Source organism: Galleria mellonella, unplaced genomic scaffold (assembly GCF_026898425.1).
Source record: "Galleria mellonella isolate WM207_F2 unplaced genomic scaffold, CSIRO_AGI_GalMel_v1 utg312, whole genome shotgun sequence".
Taxonomy (NCBI): Eukaryota; Metazoa; Arthropoda; class Insecta; order Lepidoptera; family Pyralidae; genus Galleria; species Galleria mellonella.
In genome coordinates, this window is record NW_026442074.1 from 2,419,992 (window position 1) to 2,439,945 (window position 19,954).

General features: G+C 34.3%; 1 protein-coding gene across 6 annotated transcripts; it reads left to right on the forward strand.

The window, feature by feature from the left end:
- The first annotated feature begins 1,198 nt into the window (after positions 1-1,198).
- Positions 1,199-19,450, forward strand: LOC113515233 (cellular tumor antigen p53). Of its 6 annotated transcripts, XM_052895837.1 has the most exons (12): positions 1,200-1,643; positions 6,215-6,236; positions 6,401-6,497; positions 6,605-6,644; positions 8,025-8,072; positions 8,835-8,934; positions 9,616-9,663; positions 11,092-11,190; positions 11,675-11,861; positions 13,947-14,178; positions 15,227-15,464; positions 16,241-19,450. In XM_052895837.1, the coding sequence occupies exons 4-12, from the start codon at positions 6,610-6,612 to the stop codon at positions 16,421-16,423; spliced, it is 1,170 nt and encodes a 389-aa protein (XP_052751797.1). In that variant the 5' UTR covers positions 1,200-1,643; positions 6,215-6,236; positions 6,401-6,497; positions 6,605-6,609; the 3' UTR covers positions 16,424-19,450. The 6 variants fall into 6 exon arrangements, with proteins under 6 accessions (XP_052751798.1, XP_052751797.1, XP_052751796.1 ...); XM_052895838.1 differs by lacking the exon at positions 6,215-6,236 and having other exon boundaries at positions 1,199-1,643; positions 6,401-6,517; XM_052895836.1 differs by lacking the exon at positions 6,215-6,236.
- Positions 19,451-19,954: the final 504 nt, after the last annotated feature.

Consider the following 19,954-nt stretch of genomic DNA (forward strand, 5'->3'; position numbering starts at 1 on the left):
CGGCTCACCTGATGGTAAGTGACTACCGCCGCCCATGACCACTCACAAGACCAACGACATTGCAGGTGTGTTACCGGCTTGTTAAAAAAGAATATGCTCTTTTCTTGAAGGTTATGATATCGTATCGGTTCAGAAATACTGCTGCTGGAAGTTAATTCCAAAGAGTGGTTGTGCGTGGAAGAAAGTGCCGTGAAAAACGCACGCTGAAAGACCGCCTTTCGTCCAGATGGTTTTGATGAAATTTTAGTTTGTGGCGGGTTATACGGTGGTGAAAATCAGCAGCAGGTACATTGAACAATTCCTCAAAGCACTCCCCATGATAAATTCGGTAGAAGATGCATAGAGATGCAACATCTCTACGCAGTTTCAGAATGTCGAGTCGGACAGTAAGGCGCTGAACGTCAATAATTCGAGCCGCCTAACTTTGAATGCGGTCTAACGGAAGGAGCTGGTGCCTTAGCGCTCCTGCCCATAGGTGAAAACAATATTCCATATGTAGCCTGACTTGAGCTTTATACAATTTCAGGCTGTGTTCTGGCGTGAAATACCGTCTCACTCTATTAAGCACTCCTAACTTTTTGGAAGCTATTATTAAGATTAAGAAGATTATTATAGCTTTTTCCTCCAGATGACCGCAAAACTGAACGTTGCTAGATATATCAACGCCAAGAACCCTTAAATTCGACTTATTATCAAGGGAATATTACTGATCTGTAACATAGTATTAACATGCAGAAGAAAGTTAATAATAGATTCGTAAAAGTGTAAGAGATCTGTTAGAATTAGGAGAAAGTAGCACAACCAGCACAATTTTTAGTGTAGACAAATTTTGGGGAGCGATTGGAATAATCCAGGATGTGAATAGGGCTACAAAGTTACCAAATCTCCATCTCATCATCAATGTGCCCATCTCTCAGGTGGGCAAGAATATTCTCTCAGGTGAGTCTAAACAAAACAAAAATAAGGAATAACTTTCTAAACCAACATGTTTAAGCTATAATTACTACAAAAGGGATAAAGGAATATGGATATAATGTTGTAAAACATTGAATGTGCTTTGCACGCTTAAATAACTTTTCCTTGTAATAAAAAAAACCGCTTATAAATGAAAATGCACTTTAATATAGGACGCCATGACAGAGAGAAGCCATGTTACATTTTTTGTTGCTAACCTTAGGCATAAATATTTTTAATATACTGAAATGGAGACTGTTTCTCCTTTAAACCAATTAAAAACATGATCAAAAAGATCTCTTGAAAATGTATGTACTTGAAAAATAAAGACGAAAATTTGGAAGCAAATATTGATACGTAAATATTTTTCATAGAATTTGTTGTGTATTTTTTTTTTTTGCATTTTATTGTAGGCATATTTTTAGCATTTTTGACAGCGAATGTGGCAAATTTTGGCAGATTTTTTTTCCAGTCTGTGGCAGATTCGCTATTAATGAGATGATCACACTGTCAGTTTTTCGGAATCCGGTCTAAACATTGTGCTTTTGTATTTTGGAATAATTCGGTGATTGAATTGATGGTCCTAAATGCAAACTGAATGCTGTTCTGTGCCCATCTGCTACAGTTAATGTTTGAATAAAAAGTGTATTGCAGTGAAGGATTTGCTGTGGATGGTTCTGGGAACATAGGTAATGAGTTATCATTATAGTTTGTGGAAGTATTTTAGATTTATAGAACATATTCTATAGATATCAAAATAATTTCTGAATTAAAATGTGGTTTATTTAATGTGGTGGTGTAGCTGATACGGTAATGTGGTTAAGTTGGTTCGATGTAAACCGTGCTGTTTTATTATTTCGTTTATTTTGTCATAGTTACAAACGAAGAACTAATTAAAGAAAATTTCCTAAAAAAAAAAAGATGTGTGTGTATAAAAAGTTATTTTCTTTAAGTCTTGATTCTATTATACTTATTTCAACCAAGAGTTCTTAAATTTTTTGTGGAACTAAAAGAATTGTTACAGGCTAGGGTTATGGGCGATTAGCCTTATTATTCGTTTAGATTTATAATTAAATAAATAAAAAAATCAAAGAAATTACTTATTAATTGGCAAGAAGTAGTTTTTTTTTTTTTTTTTTTTTTTTTTGTGGCGTTCACCCCGATATTAGGGTATTTTGCCAAGAACAAAACGGGGAAACGATAATAGTAATAAAAATACCTAACACAAACGAATTTAGAAAGGATAAGGATTAGGTCTAGGATATTTATAGGATATGAAACATATACTTGTACATATGAGAATATACTTATAAATATATAGGAAAAGCAATTGATGCAACTATAAATGTATTCATGTAATATAACTAAATCTTAATATTGTTATCATATATATATGAAGATAGTATTTTATAGATAATAGGATCATTGGAAGAAAGTAGAGTAAGAATAGAAGTTGGGAATGGAACACGGATGGATCGGAGATGATTAAAAAGGGAGGTGTGGTCAAATTTAGAACATGAGAAGAATATATGATTCAAGTCCGCCACTTCAGCACCGCAATTACACGACGAACTTTGTACAATACCAAGCTTGTATAAATGAGAAGGTGTTGACCTAGACGCATACGAGTTATAATAGTTGTTGCGGTCTTTCCAAGCTTTAATTTACAAAACCATGGTTTGAAAGGAATATCGGGTTGTATAAGGCGATAAAATCTTCCTTTTATTGTACTTCAAGAAGTAGTTTCAAATAATTCATTGCAGACAAAATGAAAAATCAAAAACAAAATGGCTGTTTAATAACCATAAATTTTTCTATATTATCTATTATTAATATTGATATATAAAAAACCCAAGATACACAATCTCATACAAAAGTTACATTAAAAATGTATCTTTTATTTTAATTTAATTTGAATAATAAATATGTAATTATTATGTTATTAGTATGTTAATAATATAAGATTAAATACAAATATTTGCTAGATAAGAGTGCAAAATTTCATTTCATTCTCTATTTTCCATGCCATTTTTAGAGTAATTTATTTCTAGATTATTTTATATATTAATGATTGATTGATGACAGAACAAATATTATATAATATAATCAATAATTTATTTGCATAAACAAAAGCACAGTTATATTAAAGATTTTGTATTTTATGCAAAATACTTATTTGTAATGGGTAGTGATGGAATGGTAATCCTGCCCTATCATGCCCTAGCTGGAGGAGCACCAGTAAATAGCTGAGAATGAAAACAGGTCAGTTGGCTCATCATAATAAATTCAACAAGAATTAATCACCATGGTTTTCAGAGGAAACAGCATGGAGGTTGACATGACAACATAAATTACTAAATATGCCAAGATTTAGGAATGAGATTGTTAATAACAGACACTAGCAACATCATTACTATCAATATGTTCTGTTGATTCCTACTTGTTCCCCTTTTTAAAGAATTGTAAATTCTTGATGAATTAATTAATAATTGAATGTCACCGGGCACTGGATATCTTCCAATAATCAAGTTATCCTCTAGTGTATAAGGAGGCACAGTAGGTTTTATAGTAACAACGCTGCAGGTGAGCTAGCTAAAAGGTGTTCTAGAAAGAAAGTGGTAGGCTCTTATGCACTTCCTTTCCTTTCTTCTTTTCCTTTTCAGTTCTCATACTTTCAAATCTGAATTCATCAAAGAGTTAATGATATATAAAACCAAAAATAGACACAGGCAGATGCTGATGACAGAGGTTCAAAACTGGCTGTGTCAACATTGACTTGCTTGCAATGTTGACAAAAACTTGACTGTCAAAATGTTTTTTATATTTACATAGAAAAGACCTTAAAATGATGATAGGGACAATAATAGCCCTTAAATAAACATTTATACTGAATAGGAGCTACAGACAGCCCTCTATGTTGAGGATATTTTAATGCCGAAGAAATGGCTGTTCACATAATCCTGGTATATGTATCTGTGGCCCCTTAAAGTTTAGGAATCTTCTGAGCAGTGATGTTACTCCATGAGGTCTGTGAAGATCCCTGGAGTTTCTATCCTTCTGGGCGGGGCTGGCCTGGCTGTACTAGCCATGACTCATATGCACAATGGCACAAATGAGAAGCTTAGTGCAGAAAAGAGTCCAAATTACATTTACTGAGGGGGGGGGGGTTGTTAATAATGCACACTATCAGTCTCATTGTTAGCAATATGCCCAAAAAGGTCAACCTCCACATTGGACCCCCTGGAAACTCAATTGCTGAATTTCAAGTGAATTCATCATGATGGGCTAATTGACCTTCTTTTTCATTCTCACCTATCATCTCTCACTGGTGCCCCGCCAGTGTATACCGATAGCGCAGGCGGGGTTACTATTCCATTATTCATAAAAAAAATTACATTTACTCAAAGTTTGTTATTTGTTTTCATGGATGTTTTGTTATGATAGACTAAATAACCTGCTTTCATCCTCACTTATCATCCCTCATTTGTTACTATTCTATTATTATCCATTCGAAATATGTTTATAAAAGTTGTGCAGGGATAGATTATACTTTAATGTAAACTACTAATCTACTAATATTTTATAAGTGAAAGCGTGTTTGTTTGTAAGTTAGTTACCTCTTGGTGCTAAGAGTGGGAAATATATAGCAATATCTGTCTATATATTGTAGTTACACTATCTATACATATATTAGTCCAATAACATATATATTAGATATTGTATATCCATTATATAAAATCGAAAAGGAGAATCCCTTAATAGTGATTATGGACTTTATTTAGTTTATCTTTAACTGTACGGTTTTTACTCTTGTACATTCTATAGTTTTCATTCAGCTTCTCAAAGGTTGACTGTAAGAGATCCCTCTATCTATGGGATAAGTCTGCCATTATATTATATTGTATTAAATATTTTAGTGTATCCAATATAAATTATGTACAATAAAGATTTTACAGTACAATAGATATCTGACTGGTATGGGCGATATTGCAATGGGTGGTAGTCAATGTTTAATATATATAGATAGTGCATGTTATTTATCTCTACTTGGTGCTTCAATGGTTTAATCAATTGTATATGAGATGAATGAATTATGAAATGTAAAAGAATATATGTTACTTATTTATCTTTAATTATTTTCTAAATAAAATATAGCCTATGTTTCTCACTGTACATTATCAGTGAGAAACATGGGCTATATTTTATTTAGAAAAGCTTTATTGGGTAATAAATTTACAATACAATTTTTTTTTCAGGCTTCCCGCCATTTGCATAATTTCATTTTCTCATCTCTTGATTGATCTTCCTCTTTTTCTAAGCTAAAATGGAAAAGGTTAGAGGAGAGAGACTTTGTACAAAAGTCGTTTGCTTGGGTACCTCTGTCCCATTCGTGTTTCAACCGTAAAGCATTTGTGTTTGCATGGCTATGTTTCGGTTTGAAGGGTGGGATATGGTGTGAATTTACAGGGTACAGAGGAATAACACCTGAGTCCTCAGGAATGGCAACGCATGGGGGGTTTCATGGGCGAAACAGTATACTCTGTTATGTCCATGGTACTGCTCATGTCTATAGGCGATGGTTACCACTTTCCATCAGGTGGGCCGTCAGCTTGTTTGCCATTCTAAGTTGTATAAGAAAAAAAGCATTTACTGATAAGCAATCAAATGATGAGTAAATTTAATTGTAATAATCTAAATAAAGGCTAATAATAACATTAATGTAGTTATCCATAGGTGAAAGAAATTTTAAAAATGCTTAACTATTTTTGATAAAGAATTTCATACCTTCATGTCCACAAATTTCGCTTGTATAGAAAAAAGGCCATTCTCAGATAGGCCGAGAGGAACTGTACATCCATGCTGGAATAGAGCAGCATGGGATAGAAATTATTGGAAGGAGTTGGAGAAGGTCTTTACCACAAGGCACTCTATGATATGTCATATAATAAAGAAATATAGTTGATAAATTTTAATGTAGCACAGTATAATATCATAAAATAGCCTTTTATTTGCTTATCCTTTTTTAAACACAACTAAATAAATAAACTAAACAAACAAATTGAGTCTTATTTGTGTTAGTAAATTACCTTAACATTTAATGTTAGTACTTGATTCCTTAATATTTAATACTAGTTTTGTATAAGTATTAAATACTTTTTTTATTGTCCTTTTCTTATTTGGTTAGATAGGTATCACTTCTCTGGTATAGGCTTTCTTGAGTTTGTTACATTCATATTTATCTTTTGTTTGTGTGTTCCAGTTTTGTCCTGAGTTGGCAACAGGTTGGTATCATCTACCTTTTTTAAGGTCAAAGGATTGTCACTTTTAACAATTTCCTCCAGTGCCCAAAATTTATTCCATGTCATACATATTCTTCGATTGCGTGCGTGCCTGTGTTTGTGTGTGTTTGTATGTAGGTAAGTGATGATAGAAAAAAATATTTCAGGTAACTGGACCATCCACAACGCAGATCCACGACAACATTGCCTAAAGAGTGTAGCTAGTTTATGCTGGATTATCCTAAAAGAGGATTGAGTGTTCAGGTAATTTTATTTTCTTCCTGGTAAGTAATTAATTTTTAATATTACTGATTTTTTTTAAGTGCATCCTTGTCGCCCCTTTTGACTAACATTTTTGAAAATTGTTTCAGCCATCATGTCGTCAGGTGACCTGAATAACATCAATGAATTGTAAGTATAAGTAAACGAGTCCCACTGCCCATGTTACATAGTGTCATCTAATTTTAAACTAAGCAGAGTTTAAAATACTAAGTATATTAGATTATTGATATACATATTTGTCTTTGTAAATACATGTGTTATACATAAAACATCTAGAATATTATTTATTTTTATTTATTTATTTATTTAAGGATAACCAACAAAGCATACATTTATATCTATATAAAATACATTATAATATGATTACATTATAAAATGCTGCCTCAATTAAAGGCCGCCACGACACGCGTATTCATGTTATATATAATTATAAAAATAAAAAATGATAATAACTACAATACTAGGTATAATACGATATTATATACTAGGTATATAATAAATAGTTAGACTACAGTAATACTTTTGATTTGAAAGATTTTGTATGCTATTATTGTTACGAACAGACGTGCTCATGAATACAAATATTTGTATTAAGGAGGGCTAATATACATAAATATTTATATATTTTGTACATTTACATACCTCTGTCATATTTTTATGTTATCTGTGTATACAATAAAGTATAAATAAATAAAATATATTTTTATTACAATATCTATACACTGACCAAATAATGGATATATTAAATATCGCTAATGCAGTAACTAGTATCAAAATTATGAAATCCTCAGTCCTCAGGAATAGCAACGCATGGGGGCTATCATGGGCCGAAACAGTATACTCTGTTATGTCCATGGTACAGCTAATGTCTATAGGCGACGGTTACCACTTTCCATCAGGTGAGCCGTCAGCTTGTTTGCCATTCTAAGTTGCATAAAAAAAATGAAGAATCCCATTGAAATAAATGTGACTGATATGTTATACGCTGGCAAGGCACCAGTGTGAGATGGATGATGGTGATGAAGGATGGGGATAAAAGAAAGTCAGTCGGGCCAATGTGACGAATTAAAAAAAATCAACCACAACACCTTCCAGAGGGACACTTCCATTTTTCATGTATTCCAGATGGGCCACTTTTAGGTTGACCTGGTGGGGTATATTACTAGCAATGGGACCATCAGTCCCCGTTACTATTAATTCCTTCCACTCTATATTTTTTTTTTTAATTTATCTGTCATCAACCGTTTGTAGCTATAATCAGATCTACTGCATTACAAATTGTGGAGATGCATATCCAGAGAGATGTCATCTCAAAAAAGAAAAGTTAAAATTTTGAATGTTGACTAGCCGAGATCTTTTTAGTGTAGATAGGCAGGTATTTGTATCCAATAATGTCATGGCCCACTTGTTTTTATGACATTTTAATCTCTGTGTATAAGTTCCACAGGCTCTTATATGTTCTATGTTATATAACTTATTATTTACATCTTGTCCTATCTTTTGTTACAGGTTCTTTCAAAATCATGATGAAATTAAGATGTGGACAGATGGACAGAGGTAAATAAATAAAAATCGGGTGCATGTAATATTTTAATACACCGAAAAATTTTATTAAAGTACATTTTTAAAGTTTAGTTTTAAACATTTAAAGCAGAGTTTTTCAACGTGTGTGTCATGACTTCCTAGGGGGTCACGAAGCCTCTATAAGGGAGTCGCGAAAAGCTTTTTTTTTTATACCACTGAAGTGGCAAATAAGCATACGGCCCACCTGATTGTAAATGGTTACCGTAGCCTATGAACGCCTGCAAACACCAAAGTAAAAAAACAAAATATAAAAATAGATTTATTAAAAATAATGATAATTGAAACATTTGTATGTTAATACAAATTAATAAAACAATAAAAACCCTGCAAAACAACTTTTTTATTTTTTTATCTGTGCATACAGATATAAAAATAAAAAAGTCCCTACAACATCTTTGTGACATTATAAAGTACATGAAATAAAAGTGAAGGGCGGGTGTCGCGAATTATTTTTTCATACGGGAGGTTGTGTCATGAAAAAGGTTGAAAACACTGTTTTCTTATACCACAGGTGATAAACAAGCATACGGCCCACCTGATGGTAAGTGGTTACCGTAGCCTATGAACACCTGCAAACAGCAGAGGTATTACGCGCGCGTTGTCAACCCTGAAGAAACCTCTTTACCCCCCTTTTGAAGAACCCCATGCTGTAATCTCTTGGAAATATAGGATTCACATGGATTTATAGGATGGTGCTACTATATGTATATTAATTGAAATACTATTTTGTTCCAGCGATTTTATTGAACTCTCTCCATCTGATTACGAGCAGAGCATAGATATAGGAGACAACGGTGGCAAAGCAACACCATTTAGTGATAACTATAGTAATAACGTAAGTTGAAGATTTCCAACCGACTTCAAAAAGGAGGAGGTTCTCAATTCGCTTTTACAGTAAACGCTCTATATAAGCAACCTCTGTATAAGCAACCTCTCTATAAGCAACCTCTCTATAAGCAACCTCTCTATAAGCAACCTCTCCATAAGCAACCTCTCCATAAGCAACCTCTCTACAAACAACCTCTCTATAAGCAACCTCTGTATAAGCAACCTCTCTATAAGCAACCTCTCTATAAGCAACCTCTCTATAAGCAACCTCTCTATAAGCAACCTCTCTATAAGCAACCTCTCTATAAGCAACCTTTCCATAAGCAATCTCCATAAGCAACCTTTCCATAAGCAACCTCTATATAAGCAACAATTTTTATATTTTATTTATTCTACTCAGCTTAATTAGTAAAAGCAATAAGTAAAAATATTTTCCAGACGATAAGTATTTTTATACACCTTTTTTCCCTATAAGCAACTTTTTCCAGTAAGAAACTATTTAGAGCGTTCTCTGTATTTTTTTTTTAATGTGAAGTTAATGACAATGAGGTGATAAGTTTACGTTGTGTTTGCATGGCTGTGTTTCGGTTTGAAACTAAGTTGCACAAAAAAAAAAAAGATTACGGCTAAGTAAAAAGGTGGTTTTTGGTTGGACTGTCGCGTTTACTAGTCTATGATTTTTTTCCAGGACACACTCGATGTAATAGAACTACAGACGTCCAACATGGAATTTCCTGTAAGTGTTTAAACTAGTACATTTATTTATTTATCCACAGCTACAGTAATAAATTCACATTATCTTATATATAAAATTCTCGTGTCACGGTGTTTGTTACCAAACTCCTCCGAAACGGCTTTACCGATTTTCATAAAATTTTGTGTGCATATTGGGTAGGTCTGAGAATCGGCCAACATCTATTTTTCATACCCGTCAATGATAAGGGTGACCCTCCCCAAAATATGTTTTTTTTATTTTTTTGACAAATTTTTCCATTTTTATTTTATTTTGATTTGGCATTGAAAAATATATACAAATTAAAATTTTCACGGTTTTACGATCAACCCCTGTATTTTAATTGCGACTTTTATATTTCGCAATAAGTGGTAAAACAACGTTTACGGGGTCAGCTAGTATTTACTATAAAAATCTTTATAACTAAATAATTGTTTTAAAATTCTACACCAAAATAATAAGGGACAGATCTTCGAAAAGGCTCCTCGTTTCATACATATTCAAAATATTGTAAATTTATATAGTTCAGTTGCTCATATATTAAAATGATATCCAAAATAACAACAAATTCGTTATTACTGCAAATCCAGTAAAATAAACAAACCAACGCACACATGCCCAAATACAGCATTCAATAGTAGCTTTATAAATATCAACCGCCATATCGATTTATTATAATCAGATACAAAAATGTTTATTTGTAATTATATATACCAAAATGTATATATTTTTATTGTTGCTTATAGAGACATTTCCCAAAGGGGGTTGACGTCAGGCAGACGGCCGGTCGTAAAACTAAAAAACCAAATCTTTTTCTAATATGGATAAAAAATATATTACGTCGACCCCAAATAATAATTGGGATAAGAGTAGGAAGATGATGACTTATAGAGACGTATTTTTTTTTTTTTCGATTTTAAATATTATATAACTCCGTCAGTTTTAAAGTAATCTGGAAATATCTTTTTTTTTATCTCAAAGGATATACTTACAGATTGGGATCATGGAAATTTTATTAAATGCGGTTTTTTTTTTAATACCACTGAGGTGGCAAACAAGCATTTGACCCACCTGATGGTAAGCGGCTACCGTAACCTATGAACACCTGCAATACCAGAGTTATTACGCGCGCGTTGCCGACCCTGAACCTGCGTTTGTTTAGACCTAAATAGATGTTAGACACTCTTTTCTAGTAAACCTCCTGAACATGTATTGAATATTTGTTTATGCCAAGATAAAGTTTATTATTTTTAATATTATTCAGATATCACTATTTTGGCGGCCAAATCACCATTTTGTAGTTAAATCGAATAGTGGCACTTGGAGATACAAATATAATAAAATATTGGTATACTAAATGTAAAGATGCTAACAATGTATTGAATATTTGTTTATCCCGAGAAAAAGTTTATTGTTTTTAATATTATTCAGATATCACCATGCGGCCCACCGAATAGGAGTTGCTTCCCGGGAAAGTACAATTTCCAAGTGGAAATAAACAGCGCTGATACACATAAGAAGAAATATATGGTGAGTTTGATATTACAACTGTCCATAGTTGATTTTTTAAATGACTATAAATATATAGGAGGTTCTCAGTTTATATGTCTTTTTTTTTTTTGTTTATTTCATCATTTATAAATCGATTTGGGAAATTCTTGTTTTTTTTTTGTATTTAATAGGACACACTCAAAGATGTCCCCTAGCAATTTATTTCACTCTCTCTCTCTCTACATTCAGTACTCTAGTTTGTAATCAAATTAATTACAATTGTTTTTATCAATAAAATTGTAACTTTTGGTATCATATATGCAGTCCTAAAAACCTGTCGTTCTATATTTCAGTCTACTGATAAATCCACCGCTGTAGGTACCTCACAACCATTGTTTGCGACAGTTTATTGAGCTATGGCCAGCTGTTATCAGTTAACGGCTGAAATGATGATGATGACGATTTCCATTTAGCTGTATCAAAATAGAGTAATAACTTGACCTGGCCGTCGTTCGGTTGGCAGTACTCGACGGTGGTGGAGCGGCTGTACGTGGACGCAGGGTGCGACTTCCCCATCCACTTCCGGTGGGAGGGCGCGGGCCCGCTGTGGGTGCGCGCGTGCGCGGTGTTCGTGGAGCACGAGCAGGCCGAGAAGCGCGTCGAGACCTGCCCCAACCACGACCTCACCAAGCGCGAGCCCGGACACGCAGGTCGGCAATCCTGCTCGCCTATAGTGCGGGGGGGGAAATCAGTAATGGGCTCTAACTGACCCATTGCTGGGGGGAAGGGATTGTTAGCAATGGAGTTTGACAGCCCCATTGCTAGCAATATGCCCTATCAGGTCGACCTCCACGTGGTTCCCCCTGGAAACCATTGTGAACAATTCTCGTTGAATTCGTCACGATGGGCTAACTGACCTGCTTTCATGGTCATTTGTCATCCATCGCTGGGGCCTTGCCAGCGTATACCGATTGCGCAGGTCACTATTACCACCCATTAAAAAAAATACCTAGTGCATACGCCACAATGGGTCAATTGATCTGCCTTCATTATCACCAATACTGCAGGCGAGTTGCTATTTCATCACCTTTTAAAATACCCCTAACGACCACGAAAAAAATAACACCTTTTTTACAGATGTGCTGATGAAAAAAAGCCCTCAGGATCCCACCCACTTTGCTTACTGTTTGAAATTTTACTAAAATAGTAAATAATTCTATGACACCTCTCAGACCTAATTGCCTCCCTTAATTCTTTCCATGTACTGTGTCTAAAATTACTTGTTCGTTAAAAGCCTATGCATGATCGACTAATAACCGTGCACATTTGTCATTCAAGTAATCGTTTACTGTATAAATAGGGGCTTGGTTCAATAAGTATTTTTAATAACAATTTTAAACTTATTAAAACGTAGATATAAAATTTGCTTCAGTCTCTTATTATAACATTTAATAACACTGGGTATCTATAGGCCCGTTTGCCATGTGGTCCCGGCATACAATAGGCCCACATTTCTTTTTCCGCGGGTGTCAATAATAGTTTTTAATTTAATAAAAGGTAAACCCATAATATCCTTCGGTATCTTATTATAATATTTAATATCCATTCCCATAAAAGATCTATATATAATTATGACTATACAAAATACTCGATATTGTAATATTTTCAGAATGGCCGCCTTTACAAGATGGCGGGTGATGTATATTATGTCAACCCTAATATGGGTATCGAATGACTTGAGGAGTAACGTTAAATTACATCATTTAAAAATGGCCCACAATTACAAGATGGCGGATTACATAATAAAAGTTTGTTTTTAAACCGATTTACTTTTAAAATAACCGCAGCAACTAGATGATGGATTTATTTATTTATTTCGTATATCGACAGATTACAAACAAACCTTTTTTCTAATAGCATACAACAATAGCGTTATATTTATTATTATATATATATTTGCAATCCAATTATAGTTGTACGCAACATTAAAACAGCATATATTGATTATTAATATTTATATAAAAAAATGTAATGAAGGGAAAGACTTGGAGGGGCAATGCCCTAACTTAAAAGGCCGGGGGGAAAGGGATGGTTAGCAATAGAGTTTGACAACCCCATTGCTAGCAATATGCCCTATCAGGTCGACCTCCACGTGGTTCCCCCTGGAAACCATCGTGCTGAATTTCAAGTGTATAATAATAATATCAGTAACACTCCGATATCTATATATTCGGTTTTTTCTGAACAATACTGCTTGTAAAAAGTTCATTCTGAACAAGATACTAATCGGATCTCCATAATTCATTTCGAACGGGCTCTTCATTTGATATTATGTATTTATTAAACAACCAGTATTTATTATAACCATTGTTATGCATTATATATAGACATTATAACTTCAATACATAGATATTACTATAATTATGTTATTTCTTTTTTTTTTGCGTATGTATATCTATATCTGTTGTTATGTGTGTGCCGTAAATAATACGCAAATATATTATATATCTATCTATCTTTATTGCTGTATATTACACGCCTATAACAATAATTATAAATCTTTTATTTGCATGTAGTTTACATTTATTGCGATTTTAATTTACTTTGTAACAATTTGTTTTATATATATATATATATATATATATATATATATATATATATTAATTATATATATATATATATATATATATATATTTATATATATATATATATATATATATATATATATATATATATAAAATATATATATTATATATAAGTAGTTGAGAGAAAGGCTTGTGTTTTTTCTTTTGCAGTGACGCCCCAATTCATAACAAAGTGGAAGAACGTGCTGCACTCGTCCCGCAACGACGACACGGACGGCGTACACTACTGCGGCGACAAGAGCTCGTGGTACTCGGTGGTGGTGCGCTTCGACGACGCTGCCGACAAGCGCAGCCACGCGTACCGCTTCGTGTGCAAGAACTCCTGCCCCATGGGCATCAACAGGCGCTCGCTGGCCGTCATATTCACGCTCGAGGATCTCAGGTGAGCGTTTACAATATAGTTTCTTAACCGTATGAGTGGGGGCACAGAGATTGTTTGTAATGAGATCCAACAGACCTATTACAAGCAATATACCCTAACAGGTCGACCTCCACGCTGTTCCCCCTGAAAACCATCATACTAAAGCCTGCAATCTCTTACAGCAGTGAAAAAATCAAGCTCCTAAATAGACGCAATCAAAAGATAAGACCGTTTATGTTCCATTTATATCGCATATTTTGACATTTACAAAAGGAATCAAAACCTGTAGGGTACTTCCCGTTGACCCAGAATCATGAAATTTGGCAAGAAGTAATGTCAAGGAGCACAAGTAAAGGAAAAAAATTAAAAAACCGTAAATTTGTAGTTACTTCACAAAAAAAATTAAACTTGATGATTTTGTACGGAATCCTCGTTGCGCGAGTTCGATTCGCGCTTGGCTGGCTTTTTTATTTTCTAGAGTCCCTATCTAAAATGTACCTATCATCTGTCTCTTCAATCGCTTTAAAAAAATAAGGTTCTCAATCGATTGTAAGTCGATATGGAAAATTCTTTTTTTTATTTATATTGGCTCAACAGTTTATAGTATATATACCAGAGGGAGACTTTGTACAAAAGTCGATTGCATGGGTACCTCTGTCCCGGGGTGGGTCCCAAGGGTGGGATATGGCGTGAATTTACTGGGTACAGAGGAATAACACCTGAGCTCTCAGGAATGGCAACGCATGGGGGGTATCATGGGCGAAACAGTATACTCTGTTATGTCCATGGTACTACTCATATCTATAGGCGACGGTTACCACTTTCCATCAGGTGGGCCGTCAGCTTGTTTGCCATTCTAAGTTGTATAAAAAAAAGTCTTTAAATTAACCACATGTGAAGTTGATTTTATTTTATAGAACATACCCCCCCCCCCCCCCCCCCCCCGCTCTTTCTGCACCATCTCCATAATGAATGTGTCACTCTCCTCGGTACTCCCCCTCCTCTTTACACTTGCATAGTATTTTTCTTATATTTCACGTTAACCAAATCTGTAACCCAATATCCGCAGCGGCACAGTACACGGGCGGCAGATGGTGAACGTGCGCGTGTGTGCGTGCGTGCGTCGCGACATGCACAGGGACGAGCAGGCCGCGCTCACACTCAAGCGGGAGCGTGAAGCCAACGACCCCGCCGACCCCGCCGACCCCGCCGACCCCCGCGAACAACACAAACCGCCCAGGGGCAAGAGGATCAAGACCGAGCCGCTCAACCCCAACGATGACGACAAGGTTGTGGAACTGCCCGCTGTGAGTCTATTCGACTTTTTACAAGCTTATATTTAATTTGTAACTTGTATAATAGTTATTCAATTGTTGTTTAGATCAAATCTTACAAGCTGAATTAAAACCAATTTTGCATACATCTTTAGTGTTAGTGGTCCTATTTAAAATTTTAAGCGTGTAGTCCCGGAATAGAATGTGCCACTTCTTCAATTCTCATGGGTGTCGTAAGAGACGACTTGGAGAACTTAATGGTCGAGCGATGGGCAGAGACGTCTCTCTATAAACATCACTAGTCTAACTGTGGTTACCAATCCGCCTGCCATGCGTGGGATCTACTGGCAAAACTTCTCCCTATGGGGGAGGCTTATGTTCAGCAGTGGACAGTTAATGGCTGGTATGATGATGATTCTAGATTTATTTTTAGTATATTTATGTAACTGACCATATGGTTCCGGCATAGAATAGACCACCCGTTTCTTTCCCGTGGGTATCGTAAGAACCGACTAAGGAAGGGCGAGGGATGGACAGCAGCGTCCCTCTTAAACATCTCTTAAGCCTGACTGCGGTTGCCAATCCGTCTGCCAAGCGTGGCAACTACTGGCAGAACCCCCTAAGGGGGAGGTGTTCAGCAGTGGACAATTAAAGGCTGATATGATGAATGTAACTATAACATACAATGTGTTTTTTACATATTATTATCATTATAAAATTACAAACACGTTTGTTTCACTCTTCAAAACATTTATTATTTGACGTCGTATTTTTTACAAGTGTTTACACAGTAATTATGTAACTCACAGTTCAAAGTTCGCGGTGTGGCTGCCGCCATCTTGGGTCTCGAAGCGATGACCAACATGATGGAGTTATACAAGAGAAAGACCACCGATACACAATTGATCACAGAGACAGAGAAATACATCACTAACGTTAAGAATATTATAAATAAGGTGAAAAATGATTCCCACACGCAACCGAACCCGTAATTTGCGGTGCTCAAATTGTTTTTTATAGATTCTTTTTTATGACATTTTAAATTTTAAATCGTATTGATTAAGTTTATGCTCGGGACTGATTACGAGAATAAAACTATAGTTTTTTTTTTTTTTTGCGCATTAAGCTAATTCAGCTTTTATACAAAGCTAAACTATGCTCCAATATCCGAGTTTCTCATACTATATTTATATATCATGGAATCGTAATGATCACTTGTAACAAAAACAAACTTACAATTATAATTTATCATCGATATTATGACATTTTCAATAGTATAGTCATGCAATAAAACAAATCGAAAGAATCAAATAATCGATTTTACATTGATTACTACCATTGGCATCACTAGATTGTCTATGGTCCAGACAATTTTGTTTACTTTTTAATTCTATTGAAGCAAAGTATACAATAAACGTACATACTTTTACATTAATAATATTAGCAAAAAACCTCGTTGTTGGTCCTGAGTATGATGATCATCATGAATATGATGATGGGGTCGTTTCTGAAGTGCCATTCTCTTAAACTTCTCTCTGAGACTAATATTTTAATTTGATAGTTTCGGGATAATAAACTTATAATAATGTTGACTTAAATCTATTAAAAAAATTACTTTATATCGGCTTTAGAATAAAGATGTAGAGACTACAGTATGGGGTTCTTCAAAAAGGGTATATTAAGGTTTCTTCAGGTTGACAAGGAGTACGTGAAACCCGTAGTGTTGCAGGCGTCCATAAACTACATTGACCGTTTATCGTCAGACAGGCTGTATGCTTGTTTGACATTTTATCTTAATTTTTAGAGAATGGCGCCTCAAAATCGGCGCCAATGTTGTTCATTTATTCTTTAAGGCATATTCATAAAGTAGATAAATGTAGATCATGAATGAATCTATTTTTAAGGTTATCGCCTAATGATGATTTGTAACAAATTTGAGATGGAATATTGTAATGTAATCACGCCGCCTTATAGTTTCTTGTAGTGGACTCTGGAAAGAGATCATTTTAGGTATAAGACTGCCATTGTATTCTTTTTTTTTTTATTATGACTGTTACAATAAAGTATTACAAATTTACAATAACTATATATTAGGTATTAGGCATGGGTAATACGGATATCGATCCGATATATATATATTAGGTTTCTCTGGATATTGATGGCGAAAAAATATCGTCACCCATTTCTTTATCACTTATATTGGTCGGATATCTTTTTGAATATATTAAAAGTTATACAACATTGCTTTTCGGATAACATTAAATATTCGTTCTTGTACCAGTATATAGATATTGTAACTAAAATATATAGATATTGCTATATATTGCCGACTCCTACTACATATCTATAGTATTTAAATGGTTATTCATATATTTTTCATATCTGATAACGAGTAAAACAATTCATTTTTATGTATAACATATTTGATGCCATTTATAATATTGCAATATTACAGATCGTAAATAGATTTACAAAAATTAAGATATCAAAAAAAAAATATTGAACTTTCTCCTGTTTTGAAGTCGCTTAAAAAATGTTTGACGTTATTGTGCGAAATTATTGTTAACATATTTTATTAAATTAGGTATTATTTTGCGGTAAACCATCATCAAATCACTGGATTGATTACCATTATAGTTAGTAGAACTTCTACAAATAATAATAGTGATCAATCTTCGAGTGTTAGCATACTATACTAACGGTAACGGAATCAAACAAAATAATTACTATCAAATAACCAGTGATAACATATCAGAAATGAAACGAAAATCATTGTAGTCGTGAATAAATATTTTTATTCCTTAGCAATGATATAGTATATAGTTTTGTAATGTCAACTCAAAACTACATTATATATTGGCCAGTGATTTTTAATTGTAAATGAATGTTGTTTAAACATTTAGTCATATATATATTAGTAATGAAGCTCAACTATGTCATTTAGTCCCCCTTAGTTTTATTATTACCATAGATTGAATGTACGAAACATTTTAGTTTTTGTTAAGCTGTTTTTGTTAACTTGAACTGCCTCGTAGAACGTAACGTAATGTTTACATTGTATTTTGCTAATACCACATGAGTCTAAACTTATTTCTGAAATTAAAATTTTTATTTGATATTTTATCAAAACTATTAGGGGACGTTCGAATATTTCGTAACGAAATTTTTGAAGATTTTTGACCCTTTCTCCCACCTTGGAACGTGCCATAATGTTTCCCTATACCCCCTCCCCCTCAACAAACGTTATGTGTAACATCTGAGTGACCATTTTTGCCTAAAAGTCACAACGCTAACGAATACTAACAACGAAAATAAAATAAAACTGACATGCGATACAGTCTAGGGATTACCCGTAGGACATAAAGGACAATGATTGCCAACTTGTTAGATTAATTACCCTAGTTCTTTATTTAAATAAAAAAAATCAGTCTCCCTCTCCTATAATGCTTCGTATCGTTGTACAAGACCTCCACACGCCCAAATTGCTTTACGTAATACTTGAACGCCGCCTTATTGTATTGAACGACACAGTATACTCTGTTATGTCCATGGTACTGCTCATGTCTATAGGCGATGAATACCATTTTCCATCAGGTGGGTCGTCAGCTTGTTTGCCATTCTAAGTTGCATAAAAAAAAAATAGTTAAATGTACAGTAGTTGTGACGGAATTCTATTCATATTAGTGCTGCTTCTTAGAATAATTATCATTTCACTGTAATGTCAAATTGAAGATTTAATTTCGGAATCGAATCCATTATAACCAGTTACATTTTTTTTATACAACTTAGAATGGCAAACAAGCTGACGGCCCACCTGATGGAAAGTGGTAACCGTCGCCTATGGACATGAGCAGTACCAATGTCTGTTTTGCCCCTGATACCCCCCATGCGTTGCCATTCCTGAGGACTCAGGTGTTATTCCTCTGTACCCAGTAAATTCACGCCATATCCCACCCTTTAAATTGAAACACAGCCATGCAAACACAACTGCTTCACGGTTGAAACACGAATGGGACAGAGGTACCCACGCAATCGACTTTTGTACAAAGTCTCCCTCTAGTAAAATTATACAATTTACTAGAGGGAGACTTTGTATATTACATAAGTACAGCTTGTGAGATAAATTGTATAAATTTATTCTCATTGATAAATTTTTATGTTAATTGCTACTGTCGTGTCATACACATCTCATGCAAGTCGCAAAACAGCATAACCTTTTCAAAAGGCCGGCAGCACACCTGCAATGCTTCTGGTGTTGCGGGTGATCATGGGCGGCAGTAGTCACTTACCATCACGTGAGCCGCATTCACATTTGCCCCTTATGTTATAAAATAAATTTTGAAAAACACTCAGTTGAATTTTTGAAATTTTATGTTATAATTCAAATTATATGAGTTTTAAATTTAAATATCTAACGTAATTATAAAAAATTCTTATTTAATTTCAAAATAATGACACTGGTAGCGCGTAATTCATGTTTAGATGAGATGTCAAGATAACTTTAATTCGTGTGACACGGCAGT

Coding starts and splice junctions, on each gene's coding strand:
- LOC113515233 (XM_052895838.1), top strand. CDS start 6,610: ATGTCGTCAGGTGACCTGAATAACATCAATGAATT. Junction 6,645..8,024: donor CTGAATAACATCAATGAATT/GTAAGTATAAGT, acceptor CTTTTGTTACAG/GTTCTTTCAAAATCATGATG. Junction 9,664..11,091: donor CGTCCAACATGGAATTTCCT/GTAAGTGTTTAA, acceptor AATATTATTCAG/ATATCACCATGCGGCCCACC.